Source organism: Amblyomma americanum, chromosome 7 (assembly GCF_052857255.1).
Source record: "Amblyomma americanum isolate KBUSLIRL-KWMA chromosome 7, ASM5285725v1, whole genome shotgun sequence".
Lineage (NCBI taxonomy): Eukaryota > Metazoa > Arthropoda > Arachnida > Ixodida > Ixodidae > Amblyomma > Amblyomma americanum.
The window spans coordinates 55484491-55509318 of record NC_135503.1 but is presented as its reverse complement, the minus strand read 5'-3'; the positions used below and the strand labels follow the sequence as shown (position 1 = coordinate 55509318).

At 46.3% G+C, this 24828-nt stretch overlaps 1 protein-coding gene across 1 annotated transcript in view; it reads right to left on the bottom strand.

The window, feature by feature from the left end:
- The window catches only part of LOC144099150 (uncharacterized), a 271400-nt gene that overhangs the window by 82829 nt on the left and 163743 nt on the right, over positions 1–24828 (bottom strand). Inside the window, exons 2-3 of the mRNA XM_077632265.1 lie at positions 3260–3300; positions 3162–3199 (exon numbers count right to left, since the gene is read on the bottom strand). Coding sequence (XP_077488391.1) covers positions 3162–3186 — 25 coding nt within the window. The 5' untranslated portion in view covers positions 3187–3199; positions 3260–3300. The remainder of the gene's footprint in view (positions 1–3161; positions 3200–3259; positions 3301–24828) is intronic.

Here is a 24828-nt window from a genome sequence, read left to right as displayed (position 1 = left end):
CCTTTCTTTTTTTCCAGATGTCAACACAGCCCACAACCAGCAGTTCATGGTGTTGAGTATAACTGGGCGTTCTACACTAGGGACATGCGTGTTGTCGCAGCTGATTAACTATTCCTTTTGTTCTTTTTAAAGCTTCACCGTACATTTTTGTCCTGTTGAATGCACTATTCATAACTGGTACTAGAATTTTTTTTTTCTCCTTCGTACCAGTAGCAAATATTGCAACAATGCTCTATTTTATACGAAAACTCTGCTTCATATGGAATAGCTTTCTCAAACCACACAATCAAGCCTGCCAGGCCTTGGATGACCACAGAAAATGATCGCGCACAGGTCATAAAAAACTTCACTGACCACTAGCCACATTCAAGGATAAACATTTTTGCCATGCTTGCACAGTGTTCACAGACCCTTTGAAAAACTCTAAAACCTTCCATGCACAGTGATGACCCCTTTGCCTTGGTGGCATGGTCAATCCTTGAGGCAGACATTAGATGCAGAGCTGACCTCTAGAGTTGAGATAATGTAGTGCGTCATTCCTTCATGCTTCTATCACGTGTCAGTCACACTGGAGGAATGAAGTGCACCCTTGCCAAGTCACTGCCTCGTACGTGCATGCCATGTGATGCACCTGTCACGTGTTGGAGTTGTGACAGAAGGGATGAAGCACAGCTCTGACAAGTCATTGCTCAGCAGGTCCGTGCAGTTCATAAGCCTTACAATACAAGCCCCAGTGCTGCACCTAACTTCCAACCAAAGGGCAGGCCGTGCCAACAGGGTAACGGCCGTGCCAACAGGGTAACGGAGTTTCCACTGTGCAGAAAAGCAGACTTTCAAAGTTTTGCAAGTAGTCTATAAACCCTATCTCAAGGCCCATTATGCAAGCTCAAGGCCCATTATGCAAGATGCTTGCACACCCTTATGTGCTATGTGGAATCTGGTAGCCCCACATTTGAACAGGACAACTAAGAGGCTTCCAAGGTTTATAGTACATCAGCCATGCACAAGACAATGATTATGCAAGTTGATGATAACGAATTTCTATGGCACAAGGGGAGCTTGTCCAAAGAGCGCCGTGGCACAAGATATTTTTCTTTTATGCAAAGGTGGGTCACAGGCCCATTTTCCAAGAAGCAAAGTACCAGGCCAGGGAAAAGCTTGTACGAATTGCATCACCGGTGGGTCTGACAGAAGAACTGTGCAAGTTATTCAAAAACAATTTGCAACACAACGGACAGAAGCCATAAGCCCCGGATTACAAGTAAGGATGGGATTTGTGCAAATGCATAATGTTTTCACCCTTAATTCTGCACTTATTTATGAACCACTTGCATGCAGTGCACTTCCTTTCACTTCTTTTTCTTCTGTTCTTTTCTTGAAAACATTCTTGCCTTAATATGGTCCCTGCATTCCCCCCTTCCATGCTATATGTTTTTAGAGGTGGCCCCATACCACTACAAGATCTTCCCCTAATGTACAATCAGATAATGGACTATGGACTGGTTATGGCTCACACCTTCCCATCAACTGCAGCAGACGAGAAATGTCAGAGCCTTTTTGATTGTGGCAGACCTCGAAATTTTGGCAGCTCTGTTGGCGAGTGTGAAAAAGTGAAGGTCAGAGCAGATAGTGAAAAGAAGATTAGCCACCCGCGCTACCTTTCGTCGCAGTACATTCACTAACGTGGCGCCCAAAGGACCGGGGTCCGCTGCCAGAGAAACAAAAAGCTCTGGCATTTCTCGCCCACTGCAGTTCATGGGCCCAGCACAGGCTTCATGCACCGGAAGTCGGACATCGAGCTATGCCTGGTCAAAACCAGTCCACTGTCCACTGTCTGAATGCCCCGCTACAAGCTGAAAGCCAAGTCAAGTTCTGCCACCTCACACTTGACCGCATCTCTTTCATGCCTGGCAGTTGCGACTCGCAGCACTTCAATGCAACGCCTGACAGTGCATCTCAGCACATCGAATTCAGAAATTCCTAGCCATGTTCTCACCCAACTCTGACACAAACTGGACTTCTTCTCTAGTGTGCCCATCACAACTGCGAGCAAAGTCTGAATAAGGACAGTTCCGGTTGGCCACTGTTGTATCACAAAAAACAAGTTAGTCTACTGTAATCTGGCACAAAACTGGCCCAATGCACTGAACCAAATAAGTCTAACATCCACCAAACTGCAGAAAAAAACACCGAATCTTTTTTTCAAAAACAGTATCCACAGTACAAGGTGTTAACGCACCATAGAAATTGCTATAGCAGGACTTTAGGGGCCAAAAAAAATTGGGTCCCGAGAGCCAGTATTTGTTGCTGCTGGAATCATTCATAATGAACATGACCAGTGGCCTCTCAAGCACATCTTAACTGGAATTAACACCCAAGTCTTTCTGTACTGCAGACATAACGATACTGAAAACTGAATTTTAAGGATCCCAATCTTTTTTTTTCAGTGCAATGGAAAACTTAAGTGTCCAAGGCGACAGATTCCAAAACATTTTTTTCTCGGAAACACTGCAGGAGATTTGCCCAGAATTGCTCCGTCAGTGGATGCATCCACCTTTAAGTATCCCAATGCTGGAAACTATGATCCGCAAGCGCGATTGCAAATGGACAATGGCAAAAGTGGTATATCAAAACAATCCCAACCAGCAGACAGTAATCCAACAGTTTTAATATAGCGCAGTGTCCATTTGAATTTCCATAACCAAAGCTATCAACCCACAGAGATACACACCCCGCTGACAATGATTTGAACACTATGGCACCTACTAGTAATAAAACCTCAAAGCACTTGATTGACAATGCAAAGGAAGTGTTGCTTTTCATCAAAGGGCACAATGTAGAGACTGTAAGCTATAATAAAATATGGTAGACACTGCTGGAAAAAAAAACCGCACTTACAACATATAAGCAATATTTTATAGAGATGCGGTCACATGGTGGGATACAACATAATGGCAGTGTCTTCGATATTACATAGCTTAATTCTAACAATATAAGGAAAGATCTTTCATTTCCATCATAACCTTATGACATGTATTGGTCAGTACTTGGCCCCTTCTTTAACTTAGCCCCGATAAACCTTGAAACATAACTGGCACATGAAGACCTTGTTAACATTGTTGTAGAGAAATAAAGGAAGGCTAAAAGAAAAATGCACATACTCTGAGCTGCCCAGCAGTAGTGCATGACCTCCAGAAGGCTGCAAGTAATGCCACATAGAGTTAGCAGTGTCCATTTCAGACATCCCAAACAGGCTTACGTTACGGCGTTCCCTATAGGGTCGAAGACATGTTCCTGGTCCTGTTAAGAAAAGAGACCAGGGCATTGGTCGGATTACTCCTTTATAGATATAAAAAAAAAAGCATACAACGTTTGCAAACTATTTTCATACGGCTGCTGCGCAGCCACTCGTCCCAACAAATGATTCATAAGAGGACTCCACATGTGTGGAATAAAGTCCTGCAAAAGGCCATAAGTTGAAGGGGCTATAACATCATTTCTCAGACTCAAGACGTTTATTGAATTTTGTTTGCTATGCATCTCTGAACAAATGGGCAATATATGAGCTCATTTGGTGCAGCGAGTAATTTATAATTGAATATTTAGTGGTTGTCCTGAACCGTGTAGCAGTCAGGCAACACTGGCGCACTCGCGATCTATGATGACATAAAGCAGTGGTCACGTGCTTGCTCGCGCCCAAGTGAATGAACTTCTTACTACGCGCAGTCAGCACAGGGAAGTGGGTTGTTCATTGTTTGGGCTAGAGGAGCAGAGGGGCGAAGAGGGGAAGTCATGACAGGGGGACAAAGGCAACAAAGGATTGTATCATTCCTTTTTCTGTCTAGCTTCTGCCCGATCTCGGCGACTTCAACACAACGTGCCACAGCCGCACTCAAGTAGGCACGCACTCTGCTCTGCACCGACCGAGTGCGCGGCAGTTTTACAGCAAACGACAGTGCTCTGCCAGTTTAGAGCATCACTCGGGCTGCTTATATGGCTGTCGCTGCCAGGGGGAGGGGCTTTGAGCCGATAACTTCCAACTGCAATTTCTCGCTCAAATGCGCGCACAGAGACCTACGTACTTCTTTCTTTAGATACGCGTAACAATGTCGTGGCTAGTATCTGCCATTTAAAACCACAGTTTGTTGGTACATCATGTCATAAGCGAGGAAGGTATAAAAAACTGCCAATATGTTAACTTTAGAAAATGAAAATGTCACAAGTATTTTCAGTGAGCAGAGCAGTTTTATCCCCCTTGCAAGTCCCATCTGAAAGGGTACTGATTACAACCTCTAATGCATCCATGGTCCTTACAAACACATGCAACGAGTACACGCCCAAATTTAATGCCATTATACGTGCATCGTGATAATTCCTGCAAGCCAGACAGAAATGTTATCTGATAGTAAAAACTGATTAGTGCAAAATCATGTCCAGAAATACAGCTGTTCTTGGTTGGCAACTCCTAAAGTAGCCGTAAACTAGAGTGTGAGCACACAAGCAGAGAAAATCTGTCAGAAACGCCGGTAAAAATGGCACCATTCGCAACAAAAATGCAGTAGAAGTGTTTCATCTGACTAAATTCTGACTAAAACATCTGCTACTAGACACGTGGCTGTTTCTAACAAAGTTGTATGCTAATATGCATGGGAATGCGGATAAGAATGCATTTCTCAGGTAAATGAGTCTGGCAAACTCAATCAGTCGTGCATGACAGTAATGCTAATGCCATAAAATCTGTACATATGGAACAGCGCAAATGGCATTATAAATTTAAGCAGTAAGCGCTTGATGGCATTAAATTTGCCCATGTGGCACAGGTGTCAGGGCCTACTTTTAATTTTTTTTTAAAATAAAGCTTACTCACTCCAGCACAACCATATATCATGACAAGACCTGAGTAACAAAATGCTGCTGACTCCTGTTGCATTGCAGTTCACGCCTGCCTTTGCTCACAGCCTCGTCGACTTCATGTTTCAATCAAATATGTATTGAAAACCCCAAATGGCACTTGTGGACATCGGACATACTCCCATGTGAATGACTTTGCATATAGTTTTGAACTGCAACTTTGTTTAAGCTGACGCAGCTGCTAGACCTTATTTGTTAGGTACTTAGTTTAGTCCTGAAAGTGTGCCGTAAGCCAAAACTATCAGTAACAGCTCTGTCGGTGGGGGCACTAAAGAGGTTTGAAGCAGAGGGTCGATCTGTTACTTCATGTCGCAGGCGTACAAGGCTCCATATTACAAGTAACCGAGCTAGACATAATATGGGCTTCCGCACACTAGCCTATAGCACTCAAACAGCACATTCCGCAGTGCCTTACTTCGATCTACCGTAAGAGTGTTCATCCAAGAAAGCCTGTTTTGAGCATAAAGTGTACTGATTTAATGTCTTGCACTCGAAGGGGTATCGGTTCTTGCCCACTTCATTGGCTGCCTCAGCGTCGGCAACAGGCGAAACTGCCAACCTGCTATCCTTGCACGACACAGCGGTGCGTCGCTACATTTTCCCATCACTAGGAAGCAGAGCAGCAAAACAGAGACACATGGTGAAGCACAGTGCAAAACATCTTTGGGCATATTAATATCTTAAAAAACAAAAATTTTAGGAAGAATGGAGTGCCTGCAAAATTATGCCAAAGTCCCTTTGAACAAAGGAAAGGCACTCTGGGCACCATAGGCTGATGCCACTGTTTTTCAAAAACCCAGATGTCAACGGCAGATGCCAGATGCACTATGAAGTGCACTGCTCGTGCAATGTAGACAAGTGTGTGCGCAGTCATGATACCGGTGGTACAGGTAGGAGACGAGATATTTTTATTCTATATACTCTCATAATAAACGCGCAATTCTTTCAAAGTAGAAATCGCACTAATTATATGGAAGGTGCATTTACCACATAGGGTAGAATTATTTTTCTTTTCAGAATTTAACGACTTACGCATGCATTACACTTATTACGGATGCGCGTTCGTTATGTGCGTCGTTCAATTCCTGCGCCGAACTCGGAAATGATCACGCGTCCAGTGGAAGAACACATGGAACAAAAAGTATGCTGTCCACTCGTACTTGCGGGTTTAATCTTGATCGCATTCTAAAACCTTCCCACCCATGCAGCTTTACGTCCGAGAACCGCGTGAATTGCACACCCGTACTTTTGATAATAAAAAGAAGCTCAACGCCGCGCTAAGTCTTGATTTCAGCCGTTCGAGATACAATCCTAAAGAGAACAAGATTTACGAATCCACACATATTTACCTTACCCGAGATGACACCTCAAAGCGCTAGTGAAGATGTTTCCACGACTCAACGCACGACTCAACGCGCGCTGCAACTGTAGAGCAACTCATTTGCGCAGTTTCGGGAATATGTGAAAGCGCACTGACAGCGACAGAAACGAGGTACACGAAACTAGCGCCCTGCGTTGCGCATCTCTTCCTGTGTACGGTGCCTACATTATGTTGAAATCCCGAGCGTTCAATGACGGACGCATGTGCAGAGGCCGCGTTTTATATAATTTCGATGGTGCATTCTGTGGACGTGGTAAATTTCGGCAGGAGTGTGTTCTATACCTAAAAAACGGAGCTACTGAGAAAGTTTGGACAGCACAGAAAACGACTACACGCGATTCAAACTTCGGTAAGCGCGCGTCCGACAAGGTTCGCCAAAACGCAAGTGAGACGCCGCCGGGCGCTACCGCACGCTGCTCAAGAGCTCGACGCCGAACATATATCTGCTGCGTTTGGATAACTTGAGTCCAATGCGCGATTATGAGCTCAATATCAGCGCTGATTTTAAGCAATTCGTAGATGTTTTGGTCGATGACATCTACTAGGAAGAGCCGCAGTCAGCGACGCACATCGAACGCAGTTCGCTGTCGTTCTACGGCAATGGTAGTAAGGTACTTACATCTCGAAACGCTCCCCGAACTGAGCACATAAGGCACAAGCATTGGGCTTTCATGGCACAAAGCTCTCCGGACGTTGTCGGCAATAATCAAAACGATGCGTTTGTTCAAAACGCTGCACGATGTTCGATTACTTTTCTCTCAGCCCGCACGTTCCGCGCGCCACGAAACTGACGAAACGCGAAGACGACAAAATTATGAATGGATGGATGAATGCATGGGTGTATGGATGGATGATAATGAAGTTACCTTTTGTATCGGACGGCAGCTTGCGCCACTCATCCTATACTTCTCCCATTATTAATTGATTTTTTTTTCCTTCAATTTCGCTCTTAAAATGTCTGGTTTGACTATCTTTTTCCTCTGAAAATTCACTTTTTTATTTTTTCTATCAACCTTCACACCTCTTCGGCACGTTTTTCTCATTCATCCATTTACTCGCCAATCTTCCCCCGCAAATCCGAGCGTCCCAGCGCTCTATGTCTGCTGACTAATTCAATGATGAACTCTGGGAGAAGGGATTGTACTTCAGGATTGGCGTCATGCCGAAATTATCACCATTCCCAGGCCCGGCAACGGCCATCACTTGATTCCGTCCGGCCCATCTCCATATACATCATGTTTAGGAAAAAAACTATGAACGGGTCATCTACACCTGCCTCCAAAATTATTTTGGAGACAATGATCCCCCCCCCCCCCCCCCCCCCCCCCCACTTCCATGGTTGGGCTCAGGCCAGGGCCAGAGGTCAATATTGCAGCGGATAGAAGAAGAGATGAATGAAGACTCTCGGAGGCGCGCGTGCTCTGGGATTCGGTGCTCTGTGCCTGGTGCTCTGTGCGGGCCACCCTGTGCTCTTGACCTGTGTGCTGTGCCCGGGCGTTCTCGCGTCGTTCCCGCCTGGACCACGTAACATCTTTGGTGGAGGTGCGGGGTAGTGGGGCTCCTTGACCGGCCGGGTGGAGCCATGGTGGTAGTCCCGGCCTGACGAGTACTACGAAGCGGCGTGGTGTGCGCAGCGTAAAATCCGCACCTCCACCAAAGATGTTACGTGGTCCAGGCGGGAACGACGCGAGAACGCCCGGGCACAGCACACAGGTCAAGAGCACAGGGTGGCCCGCACAGAGCACCAGGCACAGAGCACCGAATCCCAGAGCACGCGCGCCTCCGAGTCTTCATCTCTTCTTCTATCCGCTGCATGTAGCAATATCCACGTAACAATATCATCTCATCTTGGCCTTAGATTTAAAGGGCGCCTTCGAACAACATATCCCGCCAGGCGATCCAGGAGAAAAGTTGTTTTCTTACGTGCGTGCGTTCCGACCGTTCGCTCTGCCAGCAACGCTAGTCCTGTCCTGTCCTGCGGTGCAGTCGTCGGTTACAGTGCCGAGCCGAAGCTAAGATACCACGAAGCTAAGATACCACAGGCGGGCGTGGTCTCACTGGGCGGTGACTGTTCGTATCACTAGCTTCTGATTGCTTGATTGTCTTTCGCTTTTGCAGGGCGCTTGCAGGTCGCTAGGGGCGCATGTCGACGTCCTCTCCTGGCCAGGGGAACTCCCCCTGGTCGGCCAGCCTCCCCCCTAACCAACTCCCCCTGGACGCCTTCTTTCGGGGTGGCGTCGGCACTATTCCCGTGGCCTTGGTTCCATCGGATGGTGGCGCCATTCGACTCAATAACCCGGATGCGGTTCAGACTGCGCTACAGGCGATTACGCCTCACTTCTTAAAAATCTGTGATGTCCGGCAGTACGGCAGAGGAGGCGTGGTGTGCAGGTCGGCCGACCAGGCCTGCATCATGGATTTGTTAACGTGCACAGCTTTTGGAAGCCAGTCGGTAAGCGCATTTATACCGCCGCACTTGGCGTGCTCTAAAGGTCTGGTGCGAGGAGTTGACCCACGCCTTAGCCCTAAGGAAACGCTAGAGAAACTCTCCTCCGCAGGGGTGATTTCTGTACATCGGTGCACTCGGGTCGTCGAGGAAACAAAACTTCCAACTGAAACGGTAATTGCCACTTTTGCGGGTCTCTCCTGTCCATCTGAGTTGAAGGTGTGGCCCCTGGTTTTCAGGGTCGATCCGTATTCTTCAAGGCCACTTCAATGCCGCAACTGCTGGAGGTTTGGCCACAGCGCGAACGCCTGCAAGTCGAGCTCAAGGTGCAGTGTGTGTGGTGGTAATCATGACCGTGAAGGAAGGTGTTCAAAAGATGAGATGTGTTGCTTGTGCAGCGGTAGTCACTCCGCCACATATTCTAATTGTCCTGCAAGGGCTGAGGAGGTTAAGGTGCTGGAAGTGTTAGAAAAGCGCCGGTGCTCAAGGCGCGAGGCTATGGCTATTGTTAAGGAAAGGACGTACGGGTACTCAAGTGTGGCAGCACGGCAGACGACTGCGGTTGTGGATTCAAGCCTGTCAGATGCGATTGCTACATCGGTTGAAAAGGCAATGCCAAGGTCATGGATCGGCTAGTGAATTCAGTAACAGAGTGCATATCGCAAGTCATGGTGGCGCAAATTACCTCTTCAATAATGACCTCCAATGCTGCGTTGAAGTCATCCGTGGATCCTGCAGTACCTACTGAACTCAGTGCGGAGATGCCTTCCCTTGTTTCAATGCAGCCGCAAAAAGAGCGCACGCCTCCAACTCGTGTACCTGAAGTCACGACCGGAGCAATTGATGGGTGTGTTGAGCTGATGGAGCTCCATGCTCGAGCTCAGAAACGTAGCCGGTCTCCTTTGGCCGTTGATGGTCCGTCTAGCTCTCCTCAATCCAAAACAAAAAAGAGTAATTCAGGAAAAACTGGTCACCACAGCATTTTGGAAAAGGCAGTTGCTGCTGCAGATATCTCGGCAGAATAGGGTCTCTGAGAGTGCTGCAGTGGAACTGCCGTTCCATTCAATCAGCCTTCACTGATTTAGTAACTCTTTCAAATCGATTTTCTCCTCATGTCATTGCACTTCAAGAAACCTGGTTGTCGAAAGAGTTTTCATTTCAAATGAAACGTTATCGAATTTTTAGAATGGACCGCCCATCAAGGGGGGGGGGGGGGGGGGGCGGTTTGCTTCTGCTGGTTTCATCCAGATTCTGTCACAAGGCACGATTGGTGTTTCAGCGTGTGGACGCTCATTGTGAAATTCAGGCAGTGGATCATCCTGGTTTCCATCCCATTACTGTCGCAAATGTATATTTTCCATCTGGGGTTCATGACACACGGCCATTAGATTCCTTACTCTCTGTCAGCAGACCACATGTGTTGCTTGTTGGGGACTTCAATTCGCATCACTTGACTTGGGGTTATCGAACAGACCAGTGCAGTTTGTGTTTATGGGATTGGGCTTGTGTGAATAACCTAAACTGTCATAACTCGGGTTTTCCGACCTTTCTCCGTGGGCACTCCCGATCAGCATTGGATTTAACGTTTTCAACCCCAGGGGTAGCAGTTTCCTCCTGGACTCCGGTTGACTCTGCAACAAACAGTGACCATTTCCCACTCACTTTTGACATTGTGTGTCCGATGACTTCTATCGGCGAATTCAGTTGCACCCTAGTCGATTACAACAAGTTCAAAAGTTCACTCAGTTCAGAACTACACTCTTTGCCGAATTTGTCTCAGGAGAGCAGGGTGTTAGGCTTATGCTCTATTTTAGATCGGGTACGGAGGCAATCAGAGTTTACAGTGTGCGATAGCATAGGCACTTCTCTGAGCCCTTGGTGGAATGCAGAATGTTCAAAGGATTATAGGCGGCGCAAGGCAGCCTGGAAGAAACTTATCCATAATCAATGTCCCCGGAATTGGATTGATTATAAGTTTCTTGCAGGTACCTTCAAGCGCACAGTCGCTAGGGCAAAAGAAAAATATGATGAAGAGAATTATGACCATCTATCAAAATCTAATAACAGACAAGACTTGTTTCGCTTTCTGAGGTCAAGGAACAGGCTGCCACCGCCTCACAACATTCCCTCTAATGTGCTGACTGCAGTAGAGCTTGCCAGGTCATTAGAAGAAATTGGCAAAGGCTTGGAACACCGTTTTTCGGCTGCGCTCTCTCGCCCACAACTACTTGGGAACCACTATGATGATTTCCTTAATGTCTCGGTTTCTGAGCTCTCCCAGGTGATAAATCGGTTACCTTCTGCAGCTCCTGGTCCTGACCGTGTCACCTTTGCGATGATTAAAATACTGTTCGACGAATCCCCCAATGCTATATTGGAGCTGGTAAATTACTCTATTAGAACCCCATGGATCCCGGATGTATGGCGTGTTTCCAAAATTATCCCGGTGCTTAAAAGGCCAGGCGAAGGGTTGGTCTTAGACAACATTCGACCAATTTCATTGACATCGAATCTGTTGAAATTGGTTGAACGCGTGCTGTATGGACGAATCATGCCCATTATTACTGAAAAGGGACTACTTAACCCCTGTCAGATTGGTTTCAAGCCTGGGTGCTCTATATGGTGTGCGCATACTGACCTCGAAAGCCGTGTATGCTGCGCTGGTAACTCTAGACATCTAGAAAGCATATGACAGTGTCGAACATGGGCCTCTGATGTACAGACTACGGGCTCTGGGCTTGCCAAGTTATTTTGTGGAATGGGTGTCAGCTTTCCTGGCTGACAGAGAATTTTATTGTTGTCAACGCGGAGTTTCTACAAGGAAATTTCATCAATCTAGAGGTGTGCCTCAAGGTGCAGTTCTCTCCCCTGTTCTATTCAACCTCTTACTCAGTTCAATTCCGACTTCCCCTGACGTGACTACGTACGTGTATGCAGACGATATAGCTTTCTTTGCTGCTGCGAGTGATTTACATTCTGTGTATATGGTTTTACAGTCATATTTAAACTCCCTTGACCGATGGTTATCTGAATTACACTTAAGTCTTAATGTAAACAAGTGCGCTTTGTTACCTTTTCTGGTTACTCAACAGGTACACATTTCATTGTCTTATCGTCATCATGTCATTCCTCAGGTATGTTTCCTAAAGTATCTCGGTGTAACTTATGACTCCTCTCTCTCTTGGAGGTCACATATAGATCAGGTTGCTGCGAAAGGGATTCGGGCGGTAGGCCTTCTGCGAAGGATGAGTAGCCCTCGCTGCGGTATGCGCAGACATGCTCTTCTGCTGATTTACAAAATGTATATCCGGCCAATCTTGGAATTCGGTTGCGTTTTGTTTTCTGGAGCAGCTGCATACAAACTGCGCTCACTTATGCTCTTAGAGCGAGAAGCTCTGCGCCTGTGTTTGGGTCTCCCTAAATACGTGGCAAACAATGTTTTGTATCTGGAAGCGCGGGTGCCGTCTCTTACTGCAAGGTTTCGCCTTTTGACAGTACAAACGTTTTTAAAGTTTTGCGACTCGGAGCAGCATGCATCCGAGTTGATCTTCCTAGGGCAGCGAGCGGAGTTCTTGGGTGTCGGACGGTCTCGCCTTCAAACTCCCCAAATCTGTTTCGTTGAACCTTTGCTGGGCCCACTCAACGTGCGAATACCTGAAATTGTTCCGGTGCGGTCCATCCCCGCAACTGTGTCTATCATCTACGATGACATTTATCCATGTAATGCAAAATTACTGCCTTTATCATGGTTAAATGGTATGTTGCAGGGTTATTTGTCGACCTTCAGCTCACATGTTGCAATTGCGACTGATGGCTCGGTGTGTGCAGAAAAGGCAGGTGTAGGTATTTACTCCCAGTCCCTTGAATGGTCTTTTTCCCTCCGTCTCCAAGATTTCACTCCTATCTATCTGGCTGAATTTCTAGCAGTGGTTCTCGCTCTGCGCAAGGTACCAATTTCTTTATCAGCAGTAATAATAATTACGGACTCGTTATCTTTGTGCACTTCCCTCTCGGCGTCCACTGAATCGCAGCTCTTTCGGATACTAAAATTTCTGATCCCTCTACACATCACATCAATTCGATTTCTTTGGGTTCCTGGGCACAGGGGTCTTCTAATAAATGAATCAGCTGATGCTTTAGCGAAGGCAGCCCTGAGTGGACCGATTGTTGACCCGCTTCCAACAGCTGCTTACATCACGGCGGCACGCTTTCGACGGTACACTGTAATGAACGAATTGGGCGCATCGGCGCTTACTTCCTTGGACGACTTCCAGCACCTACTGTTCCCTTGGAGAAGCTCAGTCTGGCAATCACGCAATCTTGAAGTTTCCTTCACGAGGCTTCGTTGCCGGGTGCCGCAACTAAAGTTTTACCTCTACAGGCCTGGTCTGGCGATCTCCCCACTGTGTCCGTATTGTTCGGAGCCGGAAACAATAGAGCACTTTCTTCTTTTTTGCCGTCGCTACTCATCGATTAGGAGGCGACTATTAGAAGTTCCAATACAGAATCTCAGTTTGCGCCTGTCTTCTGCGGTTGTTCTGTCTCTTGGCGCTTCTATGCTTGGCCATACCAATGGGAATGTTTGCTCTGCCGTTCAAAATTATCTCCTAGAATCCAAACGTCTACCATCATGAGCTTTCGTCCTGCCCATCCCATTATCAGCTTCTGTATTTCGGTTTTTACAACCACTTATAGTAATCCCTACCCCTTCTTTGCCTAAATTTTAGTTTGTATGACCCCCCTAACCTCGTGCAACCACCTCGGCTATGGAAACTGTGCGATCCAAATTTTGGTAGGTCATCCCATGCTTGCCTCATGCAACTGGTCATTAAAATAGTCACCGCCTGGTTATGGCCAATCCCCCTTGTGGGTATGTGCCATTGTGTGAGGTCAACAACAACAACAACAACAGCGTGCGTTCCTCACGGGCCGCAGGGCCACAATAGGCATCGGGCAAACCCGCTCAGACATCAAACATATCGCAAAGGCACACCCCGATCAGGGGCTATTATTTCTCCCCTGCCTTTCAGACTATCGCTCAGACTATCGCGTGCTCTACAAGCACTTTCAAATGTAGGCTTTACCATATACACGGATGATATAACTATATGGGCCACAAAGGGTTCCCTCGACCGAAAAGAAACCACCCTACAATCAGCAGCCCGGATCGTCGAGTACCTCGCCTCGCAAAGCGGCCTCCACTGCGCCCCGGAGAAATCAGAGGCCACAGGAGTACATGGCCCGAGATACGTCTGTCCAGGTCACATCAACCTGATCACGATCGAGGGTCAAAACCATCAGGGAAGATAACCTGACCCACATTCTTGGTCTTTGGATACAGATGCAACCTCCGCGTTACCCACAACATCCAGACACTCAAAACCACCGCAAACCAGATAGATCGCATGATCAGCCGCATTACCAAGCATCGCCAAGGAATGCAAGAAGAAGACACTCTTTGGTTGGTGCAGGCAGTGGTGCTTAGCCGGATCACATACGGACTGCCCTTTCACATAATTGCTAACAAAGGGAGAGGCGCAGCAAGTTGACACCATCATATGGGGCCCGGGGTATACAAGACGGCCCATAACCTTCCTAAAAACACCTCGACGAAGCGTCTGACTGCACTAGGAATCTTCAACACCTTTACGGAACTAACAGAAGCTATCCGTGCATCTCAAACACTAAGACTTGAGACCACCGAAGCTGGACGAGCTATCCTACGCCGAGTAGGCACAGTTGTGGACATCCGCGCACTAGATGGTCAATCCTCTCTAGAGAAACAGTACAGGAAATACATCAGCGTGGCCCCAATAAGACATTCACACAGGCAGACGACGAGCGCGGGTATCTTACCTGCGCCGACGCCTAGCCAGTTCCCTGAACCTGGGTTGTGTTGATGCCACAGCATACCCGGACCATGATCGTACGTAGTGGCGCCAGTGGACCACCACTTCTCCACTCTGTTCACTGCTTCTGTAAGAGCCGAAACACCAGTGGCCGCGGAGACCACCGCCGTGGCCATTGCCATTAGGCATTACGAGTCCCAAGGCCAAAGCTCTCATGTCATCGCAGACTCGTAACACGCATGTTGAAACTTCCTGAGAGGCAGGGTTCCCAAGCACGTCAGTCGGCTCTTGGGCACTACACCCCTCACCAAGCACCAACAAAATAACCTGGACTCCAGGCCACGAGGGACTGGAGCGAAATGAGAGGGCACATTCTCTAGCTCGAGGCATCAACAACCGGGAGAGGCCACAAACCGTAGTCGCTTTTACCCCTCTACCTTCTGGGTAAAACGAACGCCTCGAGTTTCAGCGTCTTCAAAGGAGACACTTCCCTCCACCTCATAGGAAATTAGACACCCCAGATGCCACCTCTTGGCGGCAGATACAAACACATTTCCAAACCTCCATAGGCTGCTTGTCATACACCCATCATTTATACTCCAACACCTGTCCCTAGTGCCAGGCCTGCCATACACTCTTCCAAATTTCGTGGGGATGTGAGGCCAAACCAAACACTCTACAAATTAAAAACACGTCTTTTGAGCGATGGGAGGCACTGCTGACCAGCGATAACCTGGAGGACCAACGGAACCTCATACAACAGGTCCGCAGGTCAGCTCCAGTCAGTGGAGCCCTGGATAGAGGGCTCCACCCATAAGCTCGCCCAACTCCCCTTCACTTTAATAACGTTTTTCCTTTCCTTTTCCTTTCCTTTCAACACCTCCTTTAGTATAGAGGAGGCGCTGGTCTGTTGGTGTTTCCTCGGGTAGGGCTGGGCGGAGTTTTGCACACCTTATAGAGTTTTTGCTATTAAGTAAGGAACTCTAAGGCGCACCTCATAACCAAGTGCTTTATGGTCTCAGTAGAGTCTCCGCTTCCGTTTTACAGGCAGTACACAAAATATCCGCTTCTTCAAATTTGGTTCTATACGTTTTTCTACTCAGGGCCCCAGTTCTAGCCTCAAAAAGCAATGAACTGCCCCCTGAGTTATCAAATAACCGATCTTTTTTGATGTCCTGTTTTCGTGTCCTATATACAACTAGCGCAGATTTTTACTGCATTCTTTCTTTCTATCTCTTTTACCTCCGCTTTCACTCTAGTTTTTGCTGAGCCCTATCCCTCACCTGTATAGTACTTCGTTCTTAGCTTCCGGGTTCTATTTGTCCATTTGGTGTTAATGCTTTTCATGTATAGATACTTGCACACCTTTTTTGCCCGCCTTGTTTCCTCCATTTGGGTTACCCTCTGATCATATTTCAGTTTGCTGATTGCATCTCGAACGACGTCCAGCCTTATCTCCCTGGACTCCCTCATGCGGAGTGTTCCCATGTGCTCCCAAGGCTAGTCTTTGTATACACGTCTTTGTCTGCCTTCTAGACTTGATTTTATTTCTGATTTCATGCACAGGACTTTACTTCCAAATGTGAGGCCTGGTACCATGATTCCCTTCCATACCCCTCTAACCATCTCATGCCTATTATAGTTCCATAGTGCTCTATGCTTCATAATCTCTGGATTCCTTTATCCTTCAGAATCCTCCTCGTGCTCTTCCAGATATTTTTTCCCCTTCATTTAGCTATACACCAAGATACTTATAAGTCCTCACATAGTCTATCATGGTACCTGTCTTGTGTTTCTAGTTCTCCTCTCTCATCGTTATATACCATTATCCGAGATTTCTCTCTATTGAAATGGAGTCCTAACTTGTTGCCCTCCGCACAACAGATCTTAACTAATTCCTGCAGCCAATTTCTCTTGTCTGCTAGTAGTACAATGTCATCCGCATACATATCAGTCCGGCCAGCAATTGCTTTATCTTCTGGGCTTCCTGCATTTAGCTAATGTCAACTCCTAACTTACTCTCTTCCAACCTCCGTATATCATGAAAGCAAGGGTGATATACAAGAAATGAATTACCGTGAAAAGCACGTTGTCTTGTTCAGTCAATAAAACACACACAGCTCACATAAAATTCTGCATTTTGTTCGCATTGCCTTTGTCATCGAGCGCCGTCTGCATTATGCTATGCGCAACACGGATGCTGCAAATTCGCAAGGCCCCGAGTTTTTGCTCGATTATTTTTCTTCGGGTGAAGAATTAAATGATGAAATACAGTGCATCATGCTGAAACTAGTAGCGCTGCACTTTCACAGAAGAAAAAAAGAACCGGGTACCCTAGCTGTACGCGGAGAGTACTATGCCACGATGTGTGGATGTGGAGTTTCGGCGGCTGTTCCACCTGTCCCAGGAAGCAGCTAGCAGGACGCCTGACTGAAAAGTTCGAAGCGTCGTGCTTCTACCCGCAAGCTACGCATGGCCAGCCAAAACCTCACTACGCAGACCACCATGGTGCAAGTGGCAGATAAATTTGATGTGGTAGAATCATCTGAGCAAAACAGTTTGAATCGGGTGCTCTTGTTCAGCATATAACAAGTAATCAGCTGGCCAAACGAAGAGGAGCGGAGACGTAGCCACAATTAACCGTTTAAGGAAATGGGCAACAAAAGAGAGATGGGCACGCACTGCCTAAAGTAATTGGGTGCAATGACGGATGCCGTGTCGAAACCACAAAGCCATCGGAATCAGAGCAGTCCTACTACAACAGGAAAAAGTACCATTCGGTGATATTACAAGGAATCTGCAATGAGAGAAAAGAGTTCATCGATGTGTTTGCCGGGTATCCAGGATACCTGTTCACGATGCCCGGGTCCTCAGAAACAGTTTTTTCATGAGTGTGCAGAAGACAATGTGCCGAGGTAGGAATGAACAATTGCTTATGCGCACAAAAAAAAGATATTTCGCGTAAAAGTGAAAAATATGCAAAGAATTAAGTGAAGAAATGATTTTAGAGAAACGTGTATACATTTCGTTTGGCATCTGAAGAGAATTTATTATTTCATTTGCAATATTAATGGTACAATTTTTTATATGTAGTACAGTTTTATATGGGGTACAGAAACTTCATTGTCCCGTAATATATGAATGGAATACCTTAATTTTCTAGCTAAATTGAGATACATGTTTACTTAATAGGGCACACACACACAAAAAAGAATGCGTATATGTTTTTGAAGGCAGGTACTTGCTTAGAGATTTGGCATACCCCTTAATTGCAGCCCTGGCTACTCACGCCATACAAAAGCTCTACAAAAGGGTTGGCTGGATATCAAGAGAACTACAACCGGATGCACAGCCTGCAGAGAGTTGTAGTTGAAGGGGCCTTCGGGCTGCTGAAGAACAGATTCAGGCGGCTGTTTTATGTAAATTCCATATCCATCAAGCAGGCCGTCCTCATCCTTATTGGAGCTTGTGTTCTGCACAACTGATGCATACGCTACAATGATCATGAGGAGGATGATGTTGAGGTGGCAGGTCTGTGCAGAATGATGACAGTGGTATATTGAACCATGCCCATCCACATTCAGAGACTGTATTGCAAGGATTCTGTAGACATTACTTTCCTAACTGTTCATAGCGTTTTGGGGGGCCAGCTGTAGTATTTTCAAAGTTGAGCGTATCTTGCATTTGTGTTCCTTTTCCTAAGTATATTTGCTCAGCCTGTTTAAATGTACTTTCACAGTGTGTGCTTCTAAAATGCGTGTTTTTTTTGCCATTTCTATGGATGTTGTGAAAGAGCACCTCTTATCTTGACTCTGTCCTTAATGTGTATGCACTGACGCATATATAAAATGTGTTCGCAGACTTGTTTCAAATGCTGAAAATCTCATGAAAGCGGTTCAATGTACATATACATTTTAATTCATTTGTTTATACTCATGATAATATCACTATGAAGCGCTGATGTATATTGATGCACTGTACAATTAAATTGTTCCATTATATGTAATCCATTTGTTTGTAATGCTGACAAATCATGTGTGGAGGATCCATGTGTATTTTTTCACTGTATAATTAATGTGCAATATTATTCGCGTTCCACTTGTTCATCGTCCTAGGAGAAATTCCAAATTGTTGGGTTTAAGGCACTGAAGCAACGTATATATGGGCTGCGAGGATCACCATAGTGGAGGGCTCCGGATTAATTCGGACCACCTAGGGTTCTTTAACGTGCACTGCTGCTGCACAGAACATGGAGATTTGCGTACTTCACCTTTATCAATAAAAGCCCGCTGCAGCCAGGATGATACCTTTGGCCTTGGGATCAACAGCCAAATGCCAAAGTCACTAAGCCACCCAGCCAACAAGTCCAGTGGTAAAGATGCACGCTTGTGTAAATCTATAAAATGTTCAAAAAATCCACATGATGACTCGACAAGAAGTGTTGTATGAACTGGCATGTATATTAATTCAAGAATGTGGTTCTTTTATTTTAAAGAAAAAGTGCATAGACGGAGGCAGCACAGACAATTTTTTTCTATGTGTTTAGTGAAGCCTGTAGTACAACATACAAGTGGAAGTGATGTTTCTGATGTCCCTGACAAAACTACTTGAAACAAACCATATTCTCTGTGTGTATTTTGTTTTCAGGGCTTGCATACAAGATGAAACATGCAAGAGTCCTTATTTCACTGTGTGCTGAGCACTCCTCACAACATAATAGCCTTGAAGAGATCGCCGTTTGTATGCATACCTCTTCTAAGTAGGTTTCTTTAATGCCATATTCATACTCATGCAGTCTTCAGAGAAAACCAGTGATTGCACATCTCCCAAACAACTTGCACTCCCTTCTGCATACTGTACAGAGAGCTTTGGGTTATAACATGATCACCTCGGTTTATCAAATGTGAGGCTGCCTTTCCCTCAACATGCATTGCAATAATTTTTTTTCACATCAGTGTGTGTTTTGCTTGTCTGAAAATATAATAGGTGAGACAATTAAGGAACTTGATCAAGAAGAGGATGCTTGCCCTGTGTGGTCGCAGTGGCCCATGAATATTAATGCCAGGAAAAGCATCACCCTACTAACATTATACATATATTTACCTCATAGAAAAGGCTGTGGTACCTTTTCTTGCTGTCATGTCAGCTCGCACTGCAAGTGCACAGGGTTAGAAACTAACAAGGTCCATTGCGGAATGTGTGTATGTGGAACATATGCGTGTTAAGCATATATGTGAGACCACAACTTGGGAATGAACCAGTGTTATTCAGTGCGTGTAATGGCAACACATGGGTTTTATTAAAGAAAGAAATGTTCTTTTGTTACAATACATATCTATTTACAGAGGCCACATAGGTATGAAGGGCATGCTTATTTTCTGTGAAATGAATTAGTCCAATAACATATGGATTGTCCTAACATAAGTACTGACCAGCAAAATTACAGAAACAAAAAATATGCATAAAGCTCTGCGACACATTCGAGGAAGCCCTTTAAAAAAAACGGACCTCATTGCTTCAATAAAAAAGTGAAGAATATAAATGATATGTCAGCACTTCTGGACATTTTGTCCACGTTTAATTTGCCCATGCCATTTGTGCTATTCTACTTCTTGAATTAATTAATATTACCTTTCAAGCTCATTTCATAACGCCTTGCAGGCAGCATACATTGACAATATGTTAGAGAATAAATACGCCAAATTTGTATATGTAAACCTTATTTTAACATCAGGTACGTGAAATCCTAACTGGCAAGGGCATCCGCAGAATTTTTTGCAGGGAAAGGCCCCGTTGGTTGTTGGCGCCGAAGGGGGGCGGGGCAGCGGTATGTTCGCAGCAAAAAGGCACTATTTACAGAGTAAATTCATTTATTTAGTTATAAGTAAACAAGTAAAATACACACATTAAAGAAAAATTACAAACATCAAATTAATGCGCGACTTGGAGAGATACATTAGAGTATATTAACGAAAAAACAATTAAAATTAATAAAAAATTGCAAAAAGATACTATCACTTAGTGGAGAACAGTGCTCAGTCTTGCTGCATGCGGGTTCTCGACTCACTCGAATTGATGACCAGCACGCAGCACAATAAGGTCACCAACACGCAACTACAGTCACCCGGTCAGTCTTCCTTGAACAGCAACTGCAGACGCCTCGGATTTTTCTGGGCGAATAGTATGATGGCAGGGGTGATAAAGTCATTTCTGTGCTTCGTTACACGCTATTGGTGCACGCTCATCATACAAAGGCCGTCCAGCCTGTCGTTTGTCATCGTTGAGCATAGCCAGGTTTTTATGCACTCTCGTCATTGTACTGAAGGAGCGTTCAACAGTACAGGTAGTAACTGGCAAAGCCAGAGCCACCTCAATGGCTTTTGCAACATCGGGGAAGAATGTCTTGGCCTGATGTAGAAGCTCGCAGTAAGTTATTTTTGATGGGTCCCCAGTTTTGTTGCACCACATCTCGTACTAAGAGATGGCCTTTTAATTCCTTGAAGTTGTCGCTGCCGTAAAAGCATTGGATTTCTTCAACCAGGGGAGCGAACTCATTACGGCTCAATTGCTTCATTTTTGATGAATGCAGCTGGAGAAGTTTGAAGCCCCTCTCATTGAATTCAGAAAAGCAGCGAGCTAAAGAAGCAGTGAGAGAGTCCATGTACGGCACATATATTGCCACACGGTAGCATTCCTCCGGCGACTGAATCCCGTAGTTGTTTCAGTGGGCCTGACGAGAGACTTAAGCTCTTGGTACAGATATCACCACATTTAAGTGATTGGCTGCCTCCCTTGCTGCATTCATGATGTCAGAGAACCCCTATACAGCGTTTGTCCGGTGGCCGCGAAAAATACATTGCAATTCATTAATGTGGTGCACAGAATGGAAACCCATGAATACACATTGCAGAACGTTTGTAACTGGTTCGAGCCGAGCGCTGTGCTTCACTACAATGTGCAAGCAGACAATGAAAGATGATCGATCTTGTTGTTGCGCAGTAGAGGATGTGGTCTCGTTGTCTGGTTGCAGCGTTCAAGCATGATTTTGTTGACGCGAGCTCCTTGAGTGCTTCGACTATGGCCACGTAATGCTGAGAGATCCTAAAAGCTAGATTTGTATTTTGCAGACCATCTTGTCCCACACAGCATCGGGATGTTGGGCACAAATTTTCTCCGGAGCACGCTGTCGTAGAAGAAGTATATGGTTTGTTTGATTATCCCAATTGTGTTTAGAATTTTCAGAGACGTCGTTCAAATCGTTGATGACGATATTTAGTTTGTCACTTGCGCAGTGGAAAAGTAGTGGCTTTGGGAACTGTTTCTGTATTATTGTGTTCACTCCAGCGCTTATTTTAAAGCCATTGTAAAGTATCCACCGTACTCCTGTCCAACGAGGTTGGAAAGAATCAGCCCGGCATTCGTCAAGAGCTTCAAGATTGCAGCGGCGATGCAAGCGGAGTTTAATTACTCCAGCTCTACAAGTCCCAAAAAAACTGCTTTCGAACGCACACTTGGGCTCTCGCCTTGTCAATAAAGCGAGCGCCTTATAGACATCTGCTCCATTCCTGAAGTATCTGCAGTTTCGTCAGCAAGAACGGAAAAAGCAAACACTGTGCTAGCTTCGGCAACTATCTGCTCTTTCAGGATGTCGCCACAGATTGTGATGATCGTGTTCTGGACGTGGACAGAACCCAGCAAACAACATACCTCCCCAGGAGTGCCCAGAAAGGATGGAATGTCCCTGTCCAAGTACAACATTTATCGAACATTTCCAGGCCGTAGAGGCAGGACATAGAAACACTAGCAAAAGGGAAGTGCGCCCACTAATGCCCTAGAAACGTTTTTTCGAGGGTGTTAAGCAGAAACAAAAACAAATCATAGCATTTTGGTCCCAGAAAGGTAACTGGGAGAACGTTTTTGGGACCAATGCTTTTCAACAAAAAATACAAATTGACTCCTCGCTCCCTTTTCTCTCTCCCTTGCGCCAAAGGCCACGGGGAGAGAAGGTCTTGCGCTTGCACTCGCCGTTTTGCGAGATCAGATTTGTTCGAACAGCCGAAAGAAGCGCAGTTCACCCGCATCTCTCTCGTGGGCCGTCGGCTCCATGCTGCAGGCAGGCAGGCGACGGCGCTCTGCCTTTTCATCGCACCGCCGGGAGCGGCGGTCACCAACGTGCCCGTCTTCTATAGTGTTTCCAACTTCAGCACGGTACGGCGGTCCCTGCAGGCATCTCCAACTACCAGCATTCCTCGTTGCGCCGCTGTCTAGCAGAGGCGCAGTAATGGGTCTCCCGTCGCTCGCCCGGCTTCCTCGCCGGACGGAAGCCATCTTGCGCGCACGTATTCGCGCAGCCCCTAGCCGCTCGCGCGCAAGCCCCAGCGCGCAGCAGCTCTTGCTCTCATCACTGGGCTGTCGTGAACTTCGTAGCTGTGGATTCATGGCAGCTCTCCCGCGCACCTCGGCGTGCCCACATAATTCCTTTTAGAACTGGTGCAGCGGCGCGCGATGCATCGCAAGTTTTTTGCACAGCTTCACGGCCCTACACCATAATGGCGCTCTTGCAAGCGTCGTTCGCGGCAGCTGATTTCAAGGCAATGGGCGACTCCTAGCGCGCACTCTGCATCCCTCAGCGCCTCGACGAATGTGGTGTGTTGTTGGTGGCAGCGTGGACGCGTCCACTGCGGTCATAGGCGGGAGAGATCTTCGGAAGCCCACCAGACTCTTGCTGCGAGTGCCCATGGATTATCCTGCTCTACCTACATTGCCGTCCTGTCGCAGCGGTATAGTTTGTGTTGTGTTCGCGTCGCTGACTCCCAACCCACCCCCACCGGATTACTTGTGCCTTGATCACTTTGATCTCGCCTCCCACGCCGTATTGTGACGCACGCGTGGTCTGCTGTACCATGGGTGTGGCGAGCCAGCTAGGGCTCCTTCCTCAAGACGTCCCCCCTTTCCTCCCTGCTCCAAGCAGTCTTATCTCCCCACTTATAGTGACAAGAAAATAAAACGGGGGTGTAACGAGGATGTAACGCGTATATTTGAGCGTTCGCTGTGCCGTGAGAAGGCGCAGGACAGAAGGCTGCGTTGAACTCATATATATAGTTGCAGCATTTTATTTCATCCCCGGGTTTCTGTTGGCAACGTCGTCAAGGAATGTGGTTTATGCTCGTTTTTTATTTTCGCCCCGTAGAAAAAAGTTTTTTTTGCCTGCTTTGATAACACGCTCAATTAAGCTTACTCCGAGGCTCGTGCGAGAGGCAAAGCGAGAGGGAGGTTTCACACTGCAGAATATCCGTAACCTGAATCCGCGTATCTGTATCGTACGCCCATGTCGTCTTTTCTTTTGGCACCCAGGTTGCTCTTTAGATGCGTTTGCTTTTGCGTGTGCATATATACTTTTGTACCGTTTAGAATGTTTCCTTAAGGTGCATCAACTTTCAGCCTGTATTATGTTTTTATTGCTCCATTTATTTCAGATTTCTCAGAGCTAGAGAAAATTTTGGCCATTATTATTTGCTGGTGTAGTGCTCCGCACATTGTGCGTTAAATGGTGCATACATATGCGTCTCCTGTTTGTATTCATTTAAATGCAAAGAGCACATCTAATACTCAAATTACATCTGTATTGCGCTGCTATTTCCTGTTATATGGGCGGGATCGGGCGACTATTTGAATAAATATTTCCTTTGTGTCTAAATTCTAGCACATTTCATGTTCTTGTGGCGGGAGCAGCGCAGCACGAAACAAAGGAGAGATGCGGGAATAAACGCTAACAACCAGATTTTTAATCCACGTTCGGTCGAATATATGCATCTCGCTCGTGCAATAAGGAAAGGACAGAAGCATGACAAACGCATAAGATGTACACGTGGTAAAAGATTAGGACAACGCACACAGATAATTTCGCTGTCACGAAACGCTATCGAAAGTATGCTGACGCATATACGTCGCTCTTTTGCCCGATGTTGAAGGCTTCTTCAATCTCCCTGGTCCGTTCATCAAAATACGACGGGATGACCATTGTGTTGATAAGCTGCGGAGCGCATTCATGCTCTCTGCAATGTTTCGCTAATTCACTGCTGACGGCGCCCTTTAGGGATCTTTTGTGCTCTCGAAACCATTCATTCAAACAGCGCCCTGTTTGACCAATGTAGGTGTGTCCGCATGAGAGAGGTATTTCCTAAACCCCGCTTTTAACACATTTCACATGTTTTTTCCGGTGCTTTTTCTTGCATTGATTT